Raw genomic sequence first — 23,172 nt, 5'->3', positions numbered from 1 at the left:
TTTGGCAAGTGAAACAAGTGAAGAGGGGCAACCAGACAGGTGTAACAGCGTATATAAAGTCTAAGAGTCATGAGGCAAGTTGTTTGGAGAGAGACGCACGTTTGGGACGACAGGAGGTTGGCTTGAAGGGAGAGGCAGCTGGCAAGAGATGTGGCTAAAGGGAAATTTTAAAAGAAAAAGTAAACAATAATACCAGCAACTATTTATTGAGTACCTACTATGTGTATTTAATCTACACAACCCACCAACGAATAGGTTTGTAAGGCAAGAATAGGGATGTGGCAAAGGTGGCTGAGTCTGGTGAAAAGCCTCTCCCCTTTCTGAGACTGTGGGAACTTGGGGCTCCTGGACCATGGAGGGAACAAGGCGTGGGAAAGGGGAAGGTGCCATTGAGGCTGTGCTAAGGAACCCCAGACCCTGACCTACACAGATCTTGCGTCAAATTCCTGCTCTCCTTCTTAGATGTGTGCCTCGAGCAGTGACTTTCCTTCTCCCAATTTCTGGCTCCTCTTACCCACCACATGGCAAAGAGTTCACATCCTTCATATATAAAGAGCTCTTATGAATCTGCAACAAGGAGAGGGGAGCATAGCCAAAGGGTATGATGGGCAGTTTGCAAAGAAGTAAAGTCAACACACACGCGAAACTACTCGGCCTTCCTAGGAAGCAAACAAATGCTCATTAGGAGAATTACAAAATGATATTTTCCACCTATCAGATTGGCAAGATCGAGACAATGCTCCTGTCCGGTGTTGGCAGGGATGTGGTTAAACACATAGTCACACCCGCTGACGGAAGTTTCAATTAGGACGACCTGCCCGAAAGCCGTTCAGCGATACATGGCACAAATGTGTGTGCATATCTCTGAGCCGGTCATTCCTCCCGTAGGAATTTGTGCTAAGGCAGAATTAGTCATTTGGAAAGAAAGATCCACAGGAAAATGTTCCTCACAGCCCTGTCTCTGTGTAGTAACAAAATGCCAGAGGCAAGTAAAAGCAACCTCAATGCCTGTCAGTAGTAGAGGCGTCCTGCTCTCTACTAGTCCTTATTCTGTATTCCTTTCCGCAATTATTTAATGAGCACCTACTGTGTCCCAGACATTGAACTACACCCTGGGGAAGCCAGCAACAAAACAGACAAGGTCTCTGCCCTCACAGACCTCCTGACGCTGACAGTGAAATTAATTCATCTGTATGTGGCTCCGGACAGACTCTGCCTTCAGCTTTAATGTTTAAGAACACCCATGACTTCCTGGGGGCGCCTGGGTGGCTCAGTCGGTCAAGCCTCCGACTTCGGCTCAGGTCATGATCTCATTGTGGAGCATGAGTTCGAGTCCTGCATCAGGCTCTGTGCTGACAGCTCAGAGCCTAGAGCCTGTCGGATTCTGTGTCTCCCTCTCTCTCTCTGCCCCTCCCTGTTCACTGTCTGTCTCTCTCTGTCTCTCTCAAAAATAAACATTAAAAAAAGAAGAAGAAACCCATGACTTACTTACTTAACCACCAGTATGGGGAGCTGAGAGGGCAGGCTGATTATCTCTCTCTCTCTGTTTTTAAGTTTATATACCAATGTACATATTTTTAGAGTTAAAAAAAAAAGTATAATATTCTGCGTAGGATCTTTGCCAGGCAAAGTGATGGCTGATTTTACTGTTTTTCACCTTCTGTTCATCTGTCTTTTCTCATTGTTCTTGGGTAATGGTTTCTTCCTTGTGAAAGCATCCCATGTGGAGTAATGGGAGGGCAGTGGCTAAGAGCATGGGCACAGCAATCCACGTGGCCAGTGATGGATGAGTAGATGAACAAAATCTGGTATACACATGCAGTATTATCTGGCCATGAAGACACTATGCTACGTGCAGTAAGCCAGTCACAAAAACCCAAATGCCATATGATTCCACTTAGGTGAGGTCCCTAGAGGAGACAAAATCATAGAGGCAGAAAGTAGGACAGTGGATGCGGGAGGCTGGGAAGTCGAGGGAAATGGGGAGTCTGTGTATAGTGGGTGCAGAATTTTGGTTTTGCAAGATGAGAAGAGTTCTGGAGACGGATGGCGGGATGGTTGCACAGCAGCGTGAATGTACTTAATGCCCCTGAACTATGCACTTAAAAATGGTTAAGATAGTAACTTTTATGTCATGTGTATTTTTCCATAATTAAAAAAAAAAAAAGAGGAGGTCCCAAGAGGAGGAGAGAGAAGATGAGCACTGTGTGTTCAGATGCTGGTGCTCTCAAATTTCTTTGGTTTTTGTTGTTGTTGTTGTTGTTGTTTGGTTTTTTGGTTTTGGTTTTTGAGAGGGGGGAGGGGCAGAGACGAGACAGGGGGAAAGAGAGAGAATCCCACCAAGCAGGCTCATGTTGTCAGCACAGAGCTCGATGCAGGGTTTGAACTCGTGGACTGTGAGCTCATGGCATGAGCCGAAGTTGGATGCTTAACCAACTGAGCCACCCAGGCATCCCTGGTTCTCTCAGCTCTGAATACAGCATTTCCTGTCTGAGCCTTTTTCTCCTCTTATGTAAACTGGGCTCCTAATAGCATCTACCTCAAAGGTAGGGTTTTCTGCAAAGGACAAATAATAAATAATTTCATCCTCATGGGCCGTATGGTCCCTATTGCAACTATTCTGCCATTATAGCAGGAAAGCCACCATAGACAAGGTGCACGCAAATGAGCATAGCTGTGTTCTAATAAAACTTTATTTACAGAAACAAGCAGTGGGCCATGGTTTCCCAGCTCATTAGAGTCTGGAAGGATGACATCAAGTAAATCACAAGGACCTAACACACAGTAAGTGCCAGAACATTGCTGCCTGCTAATGTTGTTATTACACAGAAAATAATACATGCAAATTCCTTCCCCTGAGGACCTCCCACCTGGTTCCCAGACACACCCACGGTGTTTAGAAACTCTCTTTGGGGGATCGTTGTTGAGGTTTGTAAATTCTTGATAAGCATTGGGTGCTGTCCCAGGTGCTGAGAGACTTCTCCCACAAAGCCCTTTGCTTTCCCTATGGGGGCGGGGTGGCCCAAATTCATCCTCTCTCTCAATCTCTGTCTCCTGTTTTTAGGAAATACATGTAAAGTTTTTAGGGGTATAAGGACATCAGGGCTGCAAATCATTTTTAAATAGTTCAGAAAAAGCGTGGGAGAGAAAGAGAAGGAGAGAGAGAGACAGGAGAAGGATAAAGCAAAAATGTTTATGTTCACTGTTAATGTCTGGGGAGTAGCTGCTAACAGGTACAGGGTTTTATCTGGGGCAATACAATGGTTTTTTTTTTTCAGTCTTTATTTATTTTTAAGAGAGAGAGAGAGACCACAAGCAGGAGAGGGGCAGAGGGAGAGGGAGAGAGAGAATCCCAGGCAGACTTTGCACTGTTAGCACAGCACCCAACATGGGGCTTGATCTCGCAAACCACGGAGATTGACCCGAGCCAAAAGCAAGAGTTGCACTTTAACCGACTGAGCCACCCAGATGCCCCAAGGAGCAATAAAATATTTTGGAACTAGATGGAGGTGATGGTGGCCCCACACTGAGAAAGCACTAAATGCTACTGGGTTGTTCACTTTAAGATGGTTAATTTTATGTCAATTAAAAAAAAAGAAACTTGGTCAAAACACTTGTATAGCACCCTCAGTCTCTCTGGTCCTTACAGTGACCCTGGGAACCCACGATCTACCCTCATCATCCCTCTGTCTTCACGTTCCACCCCTCTGCCCTCACCCGCTCCGCCCCAGATATGCTGACCTTGCTGATGCACACCAGACAAGCCCCTGCCTCAGGACCTTTGCACTGGCTGTTGCCCCTGCCTGGAAACCCTTCCCCTGGCATCTCCACACCTCACTCCCTCCCTTGAGTGAGGACCTCAGCGAGGCCTTCCCCAACCACACTATGACTTTTCAGTAGTATCCCCAGAGCACCTCCTGGGCCCTCCCCGGCCCCCTTCCCTGCCTTATTTTCCTTCACGGTACTATCACCACTGACATTCTAAACCGGTGACTTTTTATTTTGTTTTCCACCAGAATATAAACTCCACAAGGCAGGTTTGGGGCTGTTGAGTTCCCTGGTCCCTAGAATGGCTCCTGGTGTAGATGCTTGATAAACATTTGTTGGAGGAATGAATGAATGTCTCTGATACACGAGCGGTCACTGGGGGCTCCGAGCGAGGGGGGGGGGGGGCGCTGAGGCTGTTGGTTGCTTTGGATGTCAGAACAGGCACTGGAATGTAGAGCCAGCTGCCGAGCTGTTCCTGGTTCCCGCGTGTCACCTGGGTCATTCAGCTATAGGTTCATCGCTCCTCTCTTTTTCGTGGAGGCTGAGCCTTGAGCCCTGTTCTAAGCATTTTGTCCTCAAACCTCACTCCCCACTGGCCTTTACGGCAGGTACTAGGACTCAACGCTTGTTTTTCAGGAGGAAACCCAAATAGACTGCGAATCACCTGCCCCACCCCGGGATCTAAACTCAAATTGTCTGAGTCCCTTCCTGGTCGCTGCCCACCCCCACCCCCAGGCCAAGCCCCCTCCCGCCAGCCTGGGAGCCAAGCTCCCCCCCCTCCTCCCCACCGTTTCAGGAGACTGACCCGCCCTCCATCCTTCCCAAAGAATAAACAGCCCCACCACCAGCCTCCCTCCCCCACCCTCCTTCTCCGCGGGGCCCAGGCGGGTTCTCAGACCCACCCTGTGTGCCACACCAGGGTGGACCCATCTCAGGGGATGTGCAGGGAAAAACCTAGCCCCTCGCTCTGCACACTTAGGGCAGCCCCGAGTTGGTGTCACCTCCCCAACCAGACCCGGGCTTGGGGCAACCCCATCCGTGGTGGAGTTTGGCCACCCTCTCGTTTGCTGCTGTCACGGTCGTCCATGACCAGGACTCCACTGTCACACGCTCTGGCCAGACGCACCCCCTACAGACCTGACCCGCCAGCCTCCCCAGGGTATTCCCTCTGCACATTCCTGACTCATTCTCGAAATTCAGGTCAAAGCCCAGCTGCCTCTTCCTCCAGGAGGCCATCCCTGACTGCCCCCCCCCACCCATAAAGTGACCACACCTGCCTGCCCGAAGTCACTCCATCTCCTCACCTTTGTTTTCTTTCCTCCACGGCACTTCCCACGATCTGAGAGTCTGTTCACGTGTGTGCCTCCCTGTTTATCTCCTGTCTCCCGCCACGCCCACTGACACAAGGGCAGGGGCTTTGTCTGGCCAGCACTCAGAACTCTCTTGGCACAAAGTAGGTCCTTAAGTATTTGCTACTCCGTGACTCTGGCACATTGCGTCTACCAGTGTCAACACTGAGAATGTCATCCCTTGCCGCACTGTCTTAGGAAAACTCCTATTCATCCTTCAGAACCCCGTGCAGCCATCAGTTAACCAGGAAAGGCTTCTTTCACTGGCTCACACATCCACTATGAGGCTGAAATAAGGGCCCCCTCAGGGGACACGCAGAGCCCTGTGCCACCTTCACTAGTGCACGTGACAGCACAGTCTCATCCCCCAATTAGACTCTCCTCTTCAGGGCGGAGAGTGGGGCACAGATTGGGTCTCAGGAACCATTCACCGAACGAATAAGTCAATTAACACATATGTAAATAAATACAGCTCCCACCTTATTTATAGCTGCCAAAAACCTGCTGTCACCTCACATTTCCTGTGACTTTGTCCCCCCAAGAACGCTCTGTCCTAGGAATTCATCCGCAAACCCTACAGTTGGGGCGTGGAGGTGGGCAAGTGTGTAAGGAGGAGAGGTTGAGGAGACAGATGGGGTGCTTTTAGATATGACGCTGGGGGAGCTTAGCTGATCAAGCCCCAGTGGGGAATTCTGTGTGGTGCCTGGGCCCCCCCGCCCCCACAACCCAGAGAATCAATCCAGTCCCCAGTGACGGAGCTACCCCGGTTTGGGGACACCAGCAAACTCTGACCCACATAGTCTTTGCAGCTCACTTCACAAAAGGCGCTGACCCTGGGGACGGGCGAGGGTTTGGAACGGGTTCCTAGTGACTGGTTTCCTTGGTGAGTCTCCAGGGTTCACTGCCTCCGCCCAGGGCTTACTGAGTCAGACTGCGCAGGGGTGGGAGCCTCCACTGGTATTTGGAAGTCACTTGCTCTGGTTTGAAGAGAGGGAGGGGCCTCCTTTGCGGCCGGAGAAGGAGGAAGGAGGCGCTGGACCCAGAACTAGGGTGGAGGCTCTGGTTTCGGTCTCAACTTCTCACCTGCTGCTCCAGACCTCAGAGCACCTGGAGGCAGGGACTGGGGCACCTGTGCTGAGCCCTGCCCTCCTCCCTCAGACCCCAGCCCCTCCTCCCTCAGACCAGGAATCCAGACCCCCAGCCCCCATCCTCCATCAAACCCAGCAGTCCAGACCCCCAGTCCCTCCTCCCTCAGACCAAGGAGTCCAGACCCCCAGTCCCTCCTCCCTCAGACCCAGGGGTCCAGACCCCCAGCCCCTCCTCCCTCAGACCCAGGGGTCCAGACCCCCAGTCCCTCCTCCCTCAGACCCAGGGGTCCAGACCCCCAGCCCCTCCTCCCTCAGACCCAGGGGTCCAGACCCCCAGCCCCCTCCTCCCTCAGACCCAGGAGCCCAGGCCCCCAGCCGCCTCCTCCCTCAGACCCAGGAGCCCAGACCCCCAGCCCCCTCCTCCCTCAGACCCAGGAGTCCAGACCCCCAGCCCCCTCCTCCCTCAGACCCAGGGGTCCAGACCCCCAGTCCCTCCTCCCTCAGACCCAGGGGTCCAGACCCCCAGTCCCTCCTCCCTCAGACCCAGGGGTCCAGACCCCCAGCCCCTCCTCCCTCAGACCCAGGGGTCCAGACCCCCAGTCCCTCCTCCCTCAGACCCAGGGGTCCAGACCCCCAGCCCCTCCTCCCTCAGACCCAGGGGTCCAGACCCCCAGCCCCTCCTCCCTCAGACCCAGGGGTCCAGACCCCCAGCCCCTCCTCCCTCAGACCCAGGGGTCCAGACCCCCAGCCCCTCCTCCCTCAGACCCAGGGGTCCAGACCCCCAGTCCCTCCTCCCTCAGACCCAGGGGTCCAGACCCCCAGCCCCTCCTCCCTCAGACCCAGGGGTCCAGACCCCCAGTCCCTCCTCCCTCAGACCCAGGGGTCCAGACCCCCAGTCCCTCCTCCCTCAGACCCAGGTGTCCTGGCCCCCAGTCCCCTCCTCCCTCAGACCCAGGAGTCCAGACTCCCACTCCCTCTTCCCTCAGACCCCGAAGTCATAGTCCCCCTAGAACCTCCTCCCTCAGACCCAGGAGTCCTGGCCCCCAGCCCCTCCTCCCTCAGACCCTGCAGCCTTGGCCCCTGACTCTCAGGCAAGGCCTCTGTGAAGACACTCTTCTCTACCTGCACCTGCACGTGAAGAAAGGACCTGGACTTAGATCTGCGTTTGTGTCACATGGCCCAGGGCCACTGTGACCTTGGGCTAGTGGCCTCCCCACTCTGAGCCTCTGTGTTCTCTGCTAGTGGGCACCAGTCCCAGCCCCGCCTGCCTCGCAGAGGGTAAGGGGCCTGCTCCTGTCCGTGGACCCCAACCCAGGGAGGACCAAGCTCAGAAAGTATCTGTGGCATGGATGTGACAGGGACCCGGAGTGACAGAAGCTGGAGACAGAAGCACGGGACCCTCCTGCCTCCCCCTGCAGCACCCTTGGGAGCCGCACAGAGCACACCCTCCCCTCCCCTCCGCCTCTCAGGCCTGGAACACTCTTCCCTCACCCTCCCGGCCACCTCGGGCTGCCAAACTCGCCCTTCAGGTTCAGCTCTGCCTGCCCCTCCTCCTCCAGGAAGCCTGCCCTGACCCTCTTAGCCGCCTCCCTTCCCAGCACACGTGGGAAGAAAGGCCACCACTGACACCCAACCTCGCATCTCTCTTGGCCGGGCGCGCTGAGAGGGCTCTCCCTTAACGCCGCCAGTGTTGCGATCCCCATGTTACAGCTGGCCGGACTGGGGCACAGAGAGGTTGAGGGATTTGCTTAGCGTCCCACAGCTAGCAAGGGGCAGAGTCACGACGCGGCTGCGCAGGGAAGCTAGCACCAGAGGATTCAGGGTGTAGATTGTAGGGCCCGGGTTCCGCCCGTCCCCACCAGGTACCTGCTGTGTGACCGTAGACAAATTCCCTAAAGGTGTGTGTCCGCACTTCCTCAGGTGTAGACGGGAGATAATGGAACCCGTTTCCTAGGATGTTGTGGGGATCACACACACACACACACACAGTACTCAGAAGAAGACCTAAGCACACCCGCATCACGTAGGAAGTAATAAGTATTATCAACTCTATTTCGTGGCAAAGTCAGAACTCGAACCCCCACCCGCCCCGGCTCTTTGCCATCACCCCGCAGGATTGTCTCCCCTTCCCTCTATTCCTTCATCCTCCCCCAACCCAGGACAAAGGGGTGCTTCCTGTGGTTTCCAGCCTCGCTCAGCGTGGACTGTGGGGTCAACACGGGCCGGACGAAACAGTGAAGCATCGTCCACACGAATGCACCGAAAGCCAGTATCACTCCAGCACTGAATGTGTGCTAGACCCTGTTCTAATGTGCGGCAGACGGAGCATGGGGCTGAACGTACAGAAGTCTCTGCCCTCCGGTCACTGGGGGGCTCAGTCGGTTAAATGTCCAACTTGGGCTCAGGTCAGGATCTCACAGTTCCTGAGTTCCATCCCCGTGCAGGGCTCTGCGCTGACCTTGACGAGCCTGCGGGGGATTCTGTTTCTCCCTCTCTCTGCTCCTTCCTGGCTTGTGCTCGCTCTCTCTCTCTCTCTCTCTCTCTCGCTCTCTCTCTCTCTCTCAAAATAAATAAAAAATACATAAAGATAGGAAAATAAAAAATGCATAAAGAAAGGAGTCCTGGCCGCCAGCTCCCTCCTCCCTCAGACCCAGGTGTCCTGGCCCCAGCCCCCTCCTCCCTCAGACCCAGCAGTCCAGACCCCCAGTCCCTCCTCCCTCAGACCCGGGTGTCCTGGCCCCCAATCCCCTCCTCCCTCAGACCCAGGAGTCCAGACTCCCACCCCCTCTTCCCTCAGACCCAGAAGTCATAGTCCCCTAGAACCTCCTCCCTCAGACCCAGGAGTCCTGGCCCCCAGCCAGGATTCCTCACGATGCTTACATTCTAACAGGGGGGACATAAAATGAACGGGTAATACAGTGTGTTACAAGGTGATAAACGCTCTGGAGAGAATTTAGGGAGCAGGGAGAGACCACAATTTTAAATAGGGTGGCCAGGCTTCTCAGAGAAGGTGACACTCAAGCAAAGAGCTGAAGGAGGTGAGGGAACAAGCCAGGAGGATATCTGAGGGAAGAGGCATTCCAGGCAGAGGGCAGAGCAAGCGCAAAGGCCCTGGGGCAGGACTGGCTCTCAGGGCTCGAGGCGCAGCAGGGAGCCCAGTGTGCCGGAACCCGGAACCCGAGTGATGGAGGGAGAGAGGAGGTTTGAAGGATGTTCGTTAAGACTTTGCAGACCTCAGCTCTTATCCCAGAAACGGGGAGCCCCTGAAGGGGGCAGAGCAGGGAGTGCTGTGAGCTGACCTAGGTTTCTGGGGCTCCCTGCAGGGAGACTAGACGAGGGGAGGAAGGGAGCAGGGGCCTGTCGGGAGGCCGCTGCAGGTGCAGGTGCAGGACATTGGCAGGGACCAGGTGAAGGTCACACTGATAATGGGCAAGGCTAAAAGGGGGCTTGCCCGCCCCTCCTCCTGCTCTCCCAGCTTTGGCGTTTGCTGCTCCCGTCCTCTCCCTGCAAGTGTGACCTGGGGTGAGTCTCTTCACCCTCGGTGTCCTCAGTTTCCTCCTCTGTGAGGCAGAGACCCCCGGCCCTCACCTCACTGGGTTTGGGGGAGAAACGACAGGTATGGCTTGGGTAGCAAGGCCCATGGCACAGGGGAAGTTCTCTAAGGGAGATTTCAAGCCTCAGGAGCTTGTTAACGTCAGTGAAGTATTTGGGGCTGGGCCGGGCGCCGAGTGGGTTTGAGTCTCACCAGAGGGGGTTATTGGGGGGAGTTTCTCGGGGAAGAGGCCAAGGGAGGGGTGGGGGCCCAGGGCTCCGCGGAGGCAGGAACCCTGAACAGGAGGTGGGCCCAGGGCAGGCACAGACCCCGGCCCCGGGTTCGAATCCCAGCCCTTCCACTCTGACCGCCCCTCTCTGAACCGCCAGCAGGTGAAATCAGAGCTCTGCCCTCCCACAGGCGGCAGGAGAATCGGAAAGGGTATTGGAGGCAGAGCCCTCGGTTCTGAGGTTCTGACGTGTGAACGGGTGTGACATCAGATGACTGTTGTTGTCCCTGTTCTAGGGTTGTTATGACAGAGCCGGTCCCGGGTCCTGGCTCCCCGGAGGCCGGTCCTGTCCCCCCCACCCCAGCCCGGGTCCCTCCGCCAGCCCCGCCCAGGTGTGTGCCAGGTGAGTGCTCAGGTATGCGGAGGCGGGGTGGCCGGCGGGAGCAGGAAGGACGGGCCGTTGGGAACCCAGAGGAGAGCAGAGAGCCAGCTGGGCCCCTCGTCGCAGCCACTGCCTGGCAGAGCCTGCCCGGCAGGTGAGGAGGGGGCCTAGCCGGGAGGGGCTGGAGGTGGGGACTCCTGCGTCTGGGGGGGGGGGGGCAGGAGCAGGGGGCCAGGACTCCCGGGTCCAGACACCACGAAGCCCTTCAGTCCTGACGAGGTAAGGGACCGGCCCCGTAGCCCGAGGTCATAGTGGCTGAGGAAACACATGAACGGGTCTGGCTCTAGGAGGAGACTTGGAATCAAAATCCTTTGGTCCTTACAGTCGAGAAGCTCTAAGCCCGAACCCCTGGGCCCCTAAGGAGATCAGGCTGGGAGACAGGATCGCTGGAGAGAGGAAGGAAAATGGGGTACACATAGATTAGGGAGCCGAACACATGGATCCCTGACAGATTTGGGGGGGCAGGGTACTAGGTGTGAGGGAGGAGGGTCTGGGGGTCTGGACCTCTGGGTCTGAGGGAGGAGGGGGGTGGGGGCAGGACTCCTGGGTCTGAGGGAGGAGGGGGCTGGGGGTCTGGACTCCTGGGTCTGAGGGAGGAGGGGGCTGGAGCCAGGACACCTGGGTCTGAGGGAGGAGGGACTGGGGTCAGGACTCCTGGGTCTGAGGGAGGAGGGACTGGGGGTCTGGACCTCTGGGTCTGAGGGAGGAGGGGGCTGGGGGTCTGGACTCCTGGGGCTGAGGGAGGAGGGGGCTGGGGGCAGGACACCTGGGTCTGAGGGAGGAGGGACTGGGGTCAGGACTCCTGGGTCTGAGGGAGGAGGGACTGGGGGTCTGGACCTCTGGGTCTGAGGGAGGAGGGGGCTGGGGGTCTGGACTCCTGGTCTGAGGGAGGAGGGGCTGGGGCCCAGACTCTGGGTCTGAGGGAGGAGGGGCTGGGGGCAGGACTTCTGGGTATGAGGGAGGAGGGGACTGGGGGTCTGGACCTCTGGGTCTGAGGGAGGAGGGGACTGGGGGCCAGGACTCCTGGGTCTGAGGGAGGAGGGGCTGGGGGCAGGACTTCTCCCTGGGTCTGAGGGAGAAGGCCACTGGGAGCCTGGACCCCTGGGTCTGAAGGAGGTGGTTGGGCCAAAATCCTAGGTACTGCAGGCCAGGTCAGGCCCTCACTTCTTTGCTGGCTCCCAGGGCACCTCCAGGTGGCAGGAGCCCCCCTATTCTCCATACCATGAGCACCACCACAGGGTAAGTGTCCCCAGCCCCTTCTGGCCACCTTCTTACCCACGCCCCCAGGTAGCATGGACAGCAGCCCAGGCCTGGACGGCCCCCTTCCCTGCTCGGCCTATAGTTACAGCCACTGGCCCAGAGCAGACACGCCCGGGTTCAAATCCAGCTGCCAACACTCAGGAGGTGTGACCCCGGCCCAAGGGCCTCACCTCTTGGAGGCTCCGTTCCTCCTCTGTGAAACAGGGACAATTTTGAGGGCTTGACAGGAAAATGAAGGTAACGGGACTTAGCAGATCATCTGACCAAGAGTAGGTTCTCAGCTCATGGCAACTGCTGTTGCCGTTATCTTGTTATTAAATATTGACCTTTTGCCGAAAAAATCCGGGCTGCTTATAACGAAGGCTCAAGTCTCCTGGAGTGAGCAGGGAAAACAACAAAGGGAGACCCATGGGAATAGCGGCATGGGAGATGGGCGGTAGTGAGCTCTCCAGCACAGAGGTAATCAAATTGTGGGGCGATCTGACCAACAGAACAGGATGAGGAGCAGAGCTTTGACTTGAAAGTGTTCCTCGTTCCTGCTGAGCCCTGAGTTTCCGTTACTTCTGTGCACTTCTTCTTGGAGAAGGTGACCTAGGAGGAGGAGGTCAGGGGCAGGAGACAGAAGGATCAGGCTGGGAAGAGCCTGGCCCAGGGGGACGGAGAACATAAGTCTGTCTACCGCAAATACTAATGCTATTGTAAAAACGCCCATTTATTGAGCAACTACTGTGGGCTGCCCTTTGCATCGTGAAAAGTAACCGTCACTGAGGCCGTGAGGGCCCTCGACTCTGAGCAAATCCACCCACAGCTCTACCAGACGGAGGCTATAGACGGACTCACTCCTATCTCAGAAAGGGACACCGAGGCAGGAGAGATGAAGTCTCCCACCCAGGGTCCTGTGGCAAGGCGGTAGTTGACAGGGCGTTCAAAGCCAGGTCTGCGTGACGGCGAAGACCACACTCTCCACCACCTCCCAGCACCACTCCCGGCCTTACCCGCCTGAAACCGAGCTCTGGCCCTGCCCTCCCCTGCCCCTCCTTGGTTCCCCATTGCTCTCACAATGAAGTCTTTCCCGCTCTGCTTGGCATTCAAAACCCCCATGATCTGCTCCCAATTCGCACGGCCCCTCTCACACTTTTCTCCCGAACCAGCCCAGAAGCTGCCCCCAAACCAAGTGCCAAGTCTATCTATGGTGAGTTTGGGAGCCAGAAAACCCCAGGCTGAAACTGGGTCTGAGGGAGGAGGGGCTGGGGCTCTGGACTCCTGGGCCGGAGCGGGGAGGGGGCTGGGGTCCGTACTGCGGGGTCTGAGGGAGGAGGTGGGTGTGGAATCAGGATCCCTTGGTCTGAGAGAGGAGGGGCTGGAGGTCTGGAGTCCCAGGTCTGAGGAAGGAGGGGCTGGGGAGTCAGGATCCATGCGAGGGAGGAGGGGCGGGGGGTCAGGATCCCTGCCTCCTGGAGAGGAGGGGCTGGGTCTTCTGGGTCTGAGGGAGGATGGGCTGGAGGTCTGGAGTCCCAGGTCTGAGGGAGGAGGGGCTGGGGGGTCAGGATCCTGCCTCCCAGGGAGGAGGGGCTGGGTCTTCTGGGTCTGAGGGAGGAGGGGCCAGGGGCTGGGGCTTCTGGGTTTATCCTCCTTCTCCCCCACAGAGCAGAGGAAGCGATATTCCACTGTGGTTCTGGCAGACGTTTCCCAGTATCCAGTCAATGTGAGTCTGGGGTCTGCATTGCCGCGGGGAGCCTTAGGGGAGGAAAGGCAGGCAGGCCTGGGAAGATGGTGGTGTCGAAGGCGGTCGGGCCTCCAACAGCAAGAAGCTGCAAGCTCAGTTGGCCCATCTGCAAGGCGGGGCTGCTTCTGCCCGCCTGCCCTCAGCGGTGGGAATCCGGCAGAGGCAGTCAATTCCACTTGAATCTGCCAAGGTCCTCCTCCAGACCGACTGTTAGGCCGGACAGGCAGGCCCCAGGGACAAATGCTACATCAACCTGTGTGCGTAGGGGCCAAAGTGTGCCAGGTGCTCTCTTGGAGGCAGGGGTGCTTAGAAGGGACTAGATCCAATCCCTGCCTTCAAGAAGTCTCCAGTCTCGCTGGCAAGACACACGCAGGCGCCAGTCGCTCTGATGAAAACAAAACAAAGGGTCCCATAGGTGGAGCCGGTGACAGGACGCTTTCTGGAGGAGGTGTGGTTACTGTCAGGCTGGAAGGCGGGGGCAGGAGATTCTGAGCCCACCTGGCACCCTCCTGGGGCCCTCCTGGGACTCCCTGCTTTCTCCGCACCCCTGCCAGCACCTGGTGACGTTCTGCCTGGGCGAGGAGGATGGCGTGCACACCGTGGAGGATGCCTCGCGGAGGCTGGCGGTCATGGACAACCAAGGCCGCGTCTGGGCCCAAGAGATGCTGCTGCGCGTGTCTCCGGACCGTGTCACGCTGCTTGACCCCATGTCCAAGGTGTCAGGGGACACGTGGGTGGAAGGGGCAGAGGCATGGAGAGCTTGACTCTAGGGACGTCCGAGTGTGACTCTTGGCCCCCATGCGTCCTTCCTCTGGGAACTTTGGCAAGAGCACTCTGCCCTTCGTTTTTGGAGCGTCACTGGCCTCCTCTGTTAAATCAGAGCTGTGATACTGCAGCCCCGCAGGGTCGCCTGGGCCGTGCTGGGGTCCCAGCTGGCACTGCTGTCACCATTTGGGATCCTCGGATCCGAGCCTCCGTTTACCCGCTGTCCCGCCCCGCAGGAGGAGCTGGAGTCGTACCCGCTGGGTGCCATCGTGCGCTGCGACGTGGTGACGCTGCCTGGCCGGAGTCGCTCGCTGCTGCTGCTGGTGTGCCAGGAGCCTGAGCGCACGCAGCCCGACGTGCACTTCTTCCAGGGCTTGCGTCTCGGGGTGAGCGGGCCGGGGTCCGGGGAGCCACCTCAACGCAGGGCTGGGACCCTGCGGACGCCAGGGGGCGGAGCCGGAAGTGGGAGGAATCCAAAGCTGAGGTGGTGATGGGGCGGGGCCTCTGTGCGGGGCGGGCCTGGGTCAGTGGAGGGGGCGTGGCCTGGGCCAGTGGAGGGGGCGTGGCCTGGAGAGAGGCGCTGGAAGGGATGGGGGGTTTGAGGGCAGGTGGGACCGGGACGAAGTAGAATGGAGACTGAAACTAAGGGCAGGGAGGGAACCTGACAGCACCTGGGGGAGGGTGGATGGGAGCAGCCAGAACTCGGGGCGAGTATGGCCTAGGGGCAGGAAACCCCAGCACCCCGGCTCCGGGATTGGGGACGTGGTTTAGGGCAGGGGAAGAAGTAGCAGAGCGCGGGCGGGCGTGGGCACCGCGTGTGGGCGTGGGCACCGCGTGTGGGCGCGGGCACCGCGTGTGGGCGCCGACGTGGAGGGACTCCGGCACCCAGCCAAGGAATCGACTGAACCGGACCGCGGCTGGGACGAGGGGTAGGTGGGGTGAAGGCCTGGCCTGACCTGACAGCATGATTGGCAGGCGGAGCTCATCCGAGAGGACATCCAGGGGGCTCTACACGACTACCGGTCAGGCCGCGGGGAGTGCAGGCCCGCGGCGCTCAGGTAAGAAAGAGGGCTGGGCGGGGAGCGAGGGGAGAAGCGAGGACGGGTGGGGTCTCAGTCTCGGCATCCGACAAATGGGCTGCCACCGCTCGCCCACAAGAGAACGAGTTTGGAAGCCTGTCGAACAGAGCGTGGTTCGGGTCTTGCCAACCCCCCGCAGACACGTGTACCCCCTCTCCAAGAGTACTTTTCCTAGTGCTGGTCCTCCGTTTCTCCTCCCTCAGGCCTCAGTTTCCCTCTGCACAGGTGCTCGCCCCTCTCCTTGTCTCCAATTTCTCCGCGCCACCTGCAGCCTAGGTTGGACTCGGTTCTGAGCCCCGCTGTCTCCCCCGCCCTGGCCCCGGGTGGACCCAGGCTCTTTCCCCTCGTCCCTCCGCAGGGCTACGCAAGAGGAGCTGCAGCGCCGCCCCTCGCCGGCCGCCGAGACCCCTCCCCCGCAGCGCCGCCCGTCAATCCGCGCGGTCATCAGCACGGTAGAGGCGGGCCGGGGGCGACCCCAGGCGGAGCCCATCCCGGAGGCGGAAGAGTCGCTGAGGCCGCGGCCTGGCCTGGCGGGGACCTCAGGCAGCGCTGCCCCGGCCTCCCCTGACCTGGGGCCCCGCGGCCCAGACCTGGCCAGTCTGCAGGCGGAGCGGGAAGTGGTGCGTGGGGCAGGGCTAGGGCGTGGGGGCGGACCGGCTGTGGATGTGTCCCGCCTCCCGGGAGGGGGGTGGTGTCAGACTTCTGGGGGTGTGGCCGGGGCCGGCGGTGACCGATCTAGGGGGACAGGGACAGGCATCCCAGGGCTCGGCCTGGCCTGGGAGGATGTCAGGGCGCTCGGCCTAAGTAAGGGCTTTGCCTGGGGTGATGAGGGGCCTGGACTCCGCATCCCCGAGTCCCACGCGTCCCCTGTTCTGTCCCCCAGGACATCCTGAACCACGTGTTCGACGACGTGGAGAGTTTCGTGTCGAAGCTGCAGAAGTCTGCGGAGGCGGCCCGGGTGCTGGAACACAGGGAGCGCGGCCGCAGGACCCGGCGCCGGGCGCCTGGGGGTGAGGGGCGCCCCCTAGTGGGATCCGGAGCATCCAGTCCATCCGAAATACCGTCCCTCTCCCTACGGCCTCCCCCTGCCCCCTGTCCCCTGTCCCCTGTCCCCTGTCCCTACCCCCCGCCCAGGTTTGATGCCCCATCACCGGGGATCCCACTGGGCCCCTGCCTCCCCCCACCCCCCTGCAGAGGGTCTCCTGACGCTGCGGGCCAAGCCGCCCTCCGAGGCCGAGTACACGGACGTGCTTCAGAAAATCAAGTACGCCTTCAGCCTGCTGGTGAGAACGGGTCCAGCCTGGGCCAGCGGGGGCGGGGGGGGGGGGCCAGGGGCACGGCGAGCCTGCCACGTCCGAGCTCTGAACCCGGCACCTGCCCCGTCCCTCAGGCCCGGCTGCGTGGCAACATCGCCAACCCCTCGTCCCCTGAGCTGCTGCACTTCCTGTTCGGACCCCTGCAGTTGGTGAGGCACCCCATCCTTAGGTACCCCCTGTGGCAGGAGGAATCGGGGTTCCACTTCCGGAGGGGGGGAGGTGATGGCGTGCTCACTCCTGCACCCCCGGCAGATTGTGGACACATCGGGAGGCCCCCAATTCGCAAGTGGAGTGCGGCGGCCGCACCTGACGTCCGAGGCGGTGGCGCTGCTGCGGGACAACCTCACCCCACGGGAAAATGCGCTCTGGACCTCTCTGGGGGACGCGTGGACCCGCCCGGGGTGAGGGGCGCCGCGACGGAGGGGCGGGGCCGGCAGGGAAGGGTAGTTGCTGGGCTTAGCTAGAGGTTGACCAAAGCAATTGAATGAACCCAGGACCTATGCCGGGACCCGGCTGGAGGAAAGGCCAGAAACTCCTGTGAAGGAGAGGCCTAAAACTGACCAAAAGACCGGGATTGGAGGAGTGGGGTGGGTTGTACCGGAGGGCTACGGCTTCGGGAAGGACTAGCCTGTAGGTTGGGGAAGGCGGTAAGAGCAGAGCCGGAGGAGACTTGGGGGAAAAGAGGCGGGATGTGCTTAGAATCAGAAGGAAGATTCAGAGGCTGGGCGCAGCGTTAGAGTGGAATCCGTGTGTTTGCAGATACAGTGGATGCCGGGGGCGGGGCTTGGGCAGGGCTTAGGTGCAGGGGCGGGACTTCGATGCCGGGGAGAGGCTTGGGGCGGGGGCGGGGCTGGGCAAAGGGGGGCCAGGTAGGATAGAGCCAGGCCGACAGGAGGGGGAAACCTTACTGAGGTTAATAGGGCTGGAGGCTACCCCAGGAGCCCTGAGCCCCGAGCCCCTCGGCCACAGGCTGGAGCTGCCCCCAGAGGAAGGATCCCCGTACAGCCCTGAGTTCTCCAGCGGCTGGGAGCCCCCGGCCACTGACCCGCAGGGCCGCGCCTGGGGGGACCCAGTCGAGAAACAGCAGCAGCACGAGCGGCGGCGCCGGCAGGTGAGCACCGGACACCCACCCCCGCCTCCCCTGCCCAGGTGACACAGCGGGGCCGGGACCGGGCAGTCTGGCCCTACCTGAGCTACTGCTCTCCTCTCCCCTGCAGCAAAGTGCCCCCCAGGTCGCTGTCAATGGGTGAGTGCCGCCCCCAAGGTGGGACAGGTGGGGTCGAGGAGGGGTGCACCCTGGGGGCTCCTGGCACTGACTCCGTTCCTTTTTTCCGTCTTTCCTTCTGTCTTTCCGGCTCATCACAGGTGGGTGAGGTGGTGAGGAGGGAGAGGGGCCCGGGCTGGGAGGGAGGGGGCGCAGATCCCAGGGCTGGAGGGAGGAGGGGGTTGGGAGTGGGTAAAGTCTGAGAGGCTGTGAGAAGGCAGTAACTTCCCAGGGCCTGGGGAGCTCCCTGTCTGGGTCCCTAAGAGGATAGAGCCCCAGGTGTTGGAGGCAGAGACTGGGGAATTGGGCCTTTGGGGTTGGCAGAAGAGCCCGACTTTGGTGCTTGGGGCCTTGGAGACCCAGCCAAGCCCTGGGCCTTCAAGGGTCACGGGGCACGTTTCTGGGAAAGTTGGGAAGTGGTAGTATTTCCAGGCCCCTGAAAGAGGTGAAGACGGAAGCTGGACCCTCACTCTCCCAAGGCTCTAAAGCCCTTGTCTCGTTTCCTGCTGGAAGTGTTATACTGAGAGCCTTTAAGGGTTAAAAAGTTGGGGAAATTGAAGTTTGAGACCTGGACTCCTGAGTTTCTGGGGGAGGAAATATCGGGGGGGGGGGGCTGAGTTCATGATTCCAAAAAGCAATGGGGGCACAGACTCTAGGGTCCTGGGGCATAAGGGGCATAGATGACCCAGGACTCCAGGGTCCTCGCGCAAGTCGGGGGGCAGATGTGAGGAAGCTTCATGGGATAAGAAGACGGCAAAGCTGCAGGAGCAGAAGGGGGGTCTGGGTGAGGGCCCCGGCAGAGGGTCTCAGCAGGGACAGCGTGCTGGGAGCTGCCAGCCCCACACAGGGGGCGCCGCGGCCCTGAAGACCCCCCCTCTCCTTTGCACAGGTAGGCCTGATCCGGGCTGAGGTCCTTCTTCCTGGGGCATCGGAGCCCAAATCTTGCTCCCTGCCACCCCGGCTGCCTGGTCTTGCAGAACTCCCCCCTGCTTCTGACTCTTTGGGCTTGACGCCCCCAGCTTTCACCTTCCCTTCTCTGAGCCTCCCTTCTCTGCAGGGAGAACGAGAAGAATAATCCCTTCCTGGAAGAGAGAGAAGTCTGTGAGGTTATACAGGCTAGCAGTTAAGAGCTCAAGGCCCTGGTAGAGCTCGGGTTCATATCCAGCTGCGTGCCCAGGAGACCAGAATTACTCGGGGCATGGACTGCGGGGCCAGGGTGGCAGCGCCTCTTTCTTGCTCTGTGACCTTTACCTCATCGTGCCACCTCGTGTCCCTGTTCCCCGACTTCCTCACCTGTAAAATAGCTGACGACAGGGTCTGCAGTGGGGGAGAGGGGTTCCAAATTCGTGGTTACACCGAGGGCTGTGTTAAAAATCAGATTAGCCAATCTATGTAAGAGACTGAGCAGAGGCTGGCACCTAGTCAGTGCTATATAACCACTGTTTGTATCCTAACTATGGGCTACCCGAAGCATGAGCCCATTACGTATAGGTGCTTAGTGAACAGCTGGCTCTAGCTGTGTGATCTGGGGCAAGTGATTTTCTCCCCCTGAGCCTTAGATGTCCTCATCTGTAAAAGGGAGGTGACATCACTGCCTGTAGTTTGTGCGGCAGCACGGTGGCCGGGCACATAAGGAGCGAACTGCATTCAAGTTGTTACTCCGATTTCAAATCTCTATTAACAGTATTAACCTGGCCCCCTGCGTTGACCTCTGCTTGGCTCTAACCCCAGCTCACACCAACCCCCTACTGCCCAGAGCAGGGAGACTGGCTGCCTCCTTATCCCCAACCTGTGTTGTTCTCCACAGTCACCAAGACCCTGAGCCAGAGGCTGAGTCCCAGCTGGAGCCTGAGGGAAAGTGGGTCCTATGTAACTATGACTTCCAGGCCCGCAACAGCAGTGAGCTCTCTGTCCAGCAGCGGGATGTGTTGGAGGTTAGAGGGGTGGGGGGGTGGGGCCAAGGGACGGCAGGGGGCCCAGCTGTAGCTGCAGACACAGGCTGTGAACCATCCTCTCCTACCCCCCTCAGGTCCTGGATGACCAGCGTAAGTGGTGGAAGGTTCGGGACCAGCGAGGGCAGGAGGGATATGTACCGTATAATATCCTGACACCCCACCCGGGGCCTCGGGCAAGCCGCAGCCTGGTGAGTCTGGGCAGATTTTTGGGGACGATCAGGTGTCAAGGGCACTGACAGAGGAAGTAGCTGGAGGTGGGGGTGGGGGGATGCAGAAATTTACCTCCAAAAGGCGGAGGAGCTGGGACTAGGTCCTGTCTTTGATCCCAGTGCTCCTCTGGCTCCCTCTCCAGGAGAATAGCACTCCTCCTCCCCCACGGGCCCGGGCTCCTGCCTCCTCTCGCCCCACCTGGGACAGCTGTGATAGCCTCAACTTGGACCCCCTAGAGAAGGGTGAGTGGTGCAGGCACCTTCGGGGAGCCGTCCTTGTCCTCGCTTTCCAGTCAGGGGAACCAAGGTTCGGAAAGACCAAATGGACTTCGAGCCCATCATGAGGACGCTGGAGGTCTCCCTTCTGGCCCCAGGACCCTTCGTCCTGAGTCCGCCGTCTCTCCCGGTTTCCCCGCCTGCAGAGAAATTCTCCCAGATGCTGTGTGTCAACGAAGAGCTGCAGGCGCGCTTGGCCCAGGGCCGCTCAGGCCCCAGCCGCGCAGCCCCGGGTCCCCGCGTCCCGGAGCCGCAGCTCAGCCCGCACTCGGACGCCTCGGAGGTCCGCGCCTGGCTGCAGGCCAAGGGATTTAGTGCTGGGTGAGTGACTGGGGTCGGCCGGGGAGCCGGAGGCGTGGTCGCAAGAGGGGGAGTCTTGGGAGTGGCCTAAAGCGAGGGTCGCTCTGGTGGCAGTGAACGGCAGTGTGACTGGCACGTTACTGCGGGCTTGGATTAGGCGCGCCCGGAGACCCCGCCTCCGCGGGAAAGCTGGGCACGCGCGCCCCGCCCCCTCCCACAGCGCACTGTGACTGGGGGGCGGGAGCCTTCAGCTCAGAGCAAGAATGCTGTTCCGATTGGACAAACGGCGGGACAGAAGTGACGTGATTGGCGGGGCTGAAGGGCTTGGCGCTGTGATTGGCTGGCGGGCCTGACCGCTCTCCCTCCGCTCGCCCAGGACCGTGGACGCGCTGGGCGTGCTGACCGGCGCGCAGCTTTTCTCACTGCAGAAGGAGGAGCTGCGAGCCGTGAGCCCGGAGGAGGGGGCGCGCGTGTACAGCCAGGTCACCGTGCAGCGTGCGCTGCTGGAGGTGAGCGGACGCTCCCGGGCCGACCGGGGAGGGCACCCAGGGCTCGGAGACCAGGTGTCTGATTTCCACCCCGCCCTCCAGGACAAAGAGAAAGTGTCAGAGTTGGAGGCGGTGATGGAGAAGCAAAAGAAGAAGGTGGAAGGCGACATGGAAACTGAGGTTATCTGACCCTTCCCGGCTCCCCTGCTCAGTTTTTCGAGGAAGCCCCGTGGCAGAACGGACTCTGCAGACTGCTGCCACCCATGGAAGTAGACCCCTCCCGAAGGCCCCAGACCTGTTCCGGTGGAGCCTCCTGAGTGAGCGGACTGGCCGTGAGTGGGAGGGAAGGGCCATACTCGGGGTCCCCGCGCATTGGGATATGCTGCCCAGTCTATAAACAGCCTCCTTGTAGCAGACATTTTCAAACTGCTGTCCCTTCTCTACCGGGCCACGAGGGGTCCAAGAGCCTCTCTCACCCCCGCTGCAGCCTCAGGAGGACAAGGAATCTGCAGGTCCCCACCTTTTCTGGTTTCTTTCTCTGAATCCCTCTCCTCCCTTCCCACCCCCCACTCACGTCCCCACCCGACATGCTTTCTCCTCACCTCTCAGCCACCAGTCTGTCCTCTAGGTCACTCCAGAGGGACCTTCTGAACGGCCAACATCCCAGGCTTCCCTTGCTCAAACTCCTTTCCTGACTCCCCACGGCCCTCTTAGCCCTAGAGCCGAGCATCTGAGGTTTGATCCCTACCCACTCTCCTCATCCCCCCATGCCCTCCTCCAAATGCCCCCAAGCTCCCTCAAACACCGGGGTCCTGCGCTTGCTTTCTGCGGGCTGGAAGGGATCTTCCGCTTGGTGAACAGCTTTCCTGGCCCAGCTCCAATACCCACTTCAGGGAAGCCTGCCCCATCCCCGGCATCCATGTCACTTTGTCCCCCACTAAGTGCCAGGGACCCAGCCACAAAGTGGCTGCCTCCTGAATATGCCACAGGCCTCCTGGTCACCCTTCTCCTGGGAGAGGACATCCTCAACGGAGGCTGTCCCCTTGTTCCCTCTGACCGGCAGTAACTTCCTCACGTCCAGACAGTGAGCAAGGCTGGTTCGGGACTGGTTTTCTTTCATCCCACCCGCATTCAGACTGGTTGTCCCCCAAGCTTTAGGAACAAGTCCCTTTCCTCCTGTGGCCCCAGAATGCCCACCTCTACCCCTGGAGCTGAGTGGCTTCCTCAGCCACACTCTGCCTTCCAAAATCAGATGAGACCAGACACAGTGGGGGCAGGCAGGAGCTCCGACCCTGGCCCCACTTTGCCCGCCTCATGCCTCACCCCTCTCCTGCCTCCCCCAGATCCAGGCTCCAGCTCGGCAGCTGCGGGCCTGGGGCTGGTCACACTCCCAGCTCCCCTCTGCCTGCCTCCAGGCTTCTATGTGCTTCCCACCCTGACCCCCTCGGCCCCACTGGGTGTGTAAATGTCCTCTAACCTCCTGCCTCCTCTCCCAGCCCTGGTTTCTGACAGAAACCGGAGACGCGAGTGGCATCCCCAACCTGCGTGCCCCACATTCCCACGGCACCCACGGCCTGCCCGCCAGGGCCACACAACCCCTCGTCAGGAGCGAGGCAGGCCTGAGCCCTATCCCAACACCAGCCAACCTGTCAGGACGTGCAGGCTGCCGTCGCCTCCGCCACTCCCACAATCTCACTGTGGCTCACCAGCTCTAACCACCCTCCCTTCCAGCACTTATGCCAGCAGCCCCATAAGCTGGTCTCCCTCCTTCTGTCCCTCACTGCCCTCCCCCAGACTGTTGTCAACGCAGCTGCCAAAGGGACCCGTGAAAACCTAGGTCCCACCTCAGTTCAAGTCCTTCCCAGGGCTGGCCGTTACCGTTCCAACCTCATGCCCTACTATCTCTGACCACACTTGCACCCCACAGACTTTGTACCTGCTGCCCTCTTCATCCAGAAAACTCTTCCTTTAAATGCCTACATGGCTCACTCCTTGACGCCTTCAGGTATCTTCCTGTGCCAGCTTTTCGATGGGGCCTGCACAGAAGACACCGTGTATGTTCTCCTGTGCTCACACCCCTGCCTCCCTATGCCCTTCCCCTGCTTCTCCATGGCACCACCGCCTGG

General features: G+C 59.5%; 1 protein-coding gene across 6 annotated transcripts; it reads left to right on the top strand.

The window, feature by feature from the left end:
• Nucleotides 1-10,271: 10,271 nt before the first annotated feature.
• Nucleotides 10,272-21,462, top strand: EPS8L1 (EPS8 like 1). Of its 6 annotated transcripts, none has more exons than XM_043598319.1 (20): nucleotides 10,272-10,369; nucleotides 11,546-11,647; nucleotides 12,820-12,860; nucleotides 13,315-13,373; nucleotides 13,949-14,110; nucleotides 14,396-14,545; nucleotides 15,135-15,217; nucleotides 15,597-15,858; nucleotides 16,122-16,248; nucleotides 16,433-16,521; nucleotides 16,629-16,703; nucleotides 16,807-16,955; nucleotides 17,524-17,665; nucleotides 17,772-17,800; nucleotides 19,626-19,752; nucleotides 19,848-19,961; nucleotides 20,126-20,225; nucleotides 20,405-20,579; nucleotides 20,935-21,067; nucleotides 21,149-21,462. In XM_043598319.1, exons 2-20 carry the CDS (start codon nucleotides 11,631-11,633, stop codon nucleotides 21,233-21,235), a joined length of 2,121 nt encoding a protein of 706 aa, XP_043454254.1. In that variant the 5' UTR covers nucleotides 10,272-10,369; nucleotides 11,546-11,630; the 3' UTR covers nucleotides 21,236-21,462. The 6 variants fall into 6 exon arrangements, with proteins under 6 accessions (XP_043454254.1, XP_043454257.1, XP_043454252.1 ...); XM_043598322.1 differs by having other exon boundaries at nucleotides 10,307-10,369; nucleotides 11,591-11,647; XM_043598317.1 differs by lacking the exon at nucleotides 10,272-10,369 and adding an exon at nucleotides 10,384-10,502.
• Nucleotides 21,463-23,172: the final 1,710 nt, after the last annotated feature.

The sequence above is a fragment of the Prionailurus bengalensis genome, chromosome E2, assembly GCF_016509475.1.
Source record: "Prionailurus bengalensis isolate Pbe53 chromosome E2, Fcat_Pben_1.1_paternal_pri, whole genome shotgun sequence".
Lineage (NCBI taxonomy): Eukaryota > Metazoa > Chordata > Mammalia > Carnivora > Felidae > Prionailurus > Prionailurus bengalensis.
This window is presented reverse-complemented; position numbering and strand designations above follow the sequence as displayed.

Excerpts from the sequence above, each read along its gene's own strand:
- EPS8L1 (XM_043598317.1), top strand. The coding sequence starts at position 10,384 with ATGCGGAGGCGGGGTGGCCGGCGGGAGCAGGAAGGACGGGCCGTTGGG. Across the intron at positions 16,956-17,523 it reads GACGCGTGGACCCGCCCGGG|GCTGGAGCTGCCCCCAGAGG; the intron begins GTGAGGGGCGCC and ends CCTCGGCCACAG. Across the intron at positions 17,666-17,771 it reads ACGAGCGGCGGCGCCGGCAG|CAAAGTGCCCCCCAGGTCGC; the intron begins GTGAGCACCGGA and ends TCTCCCCTGCAG.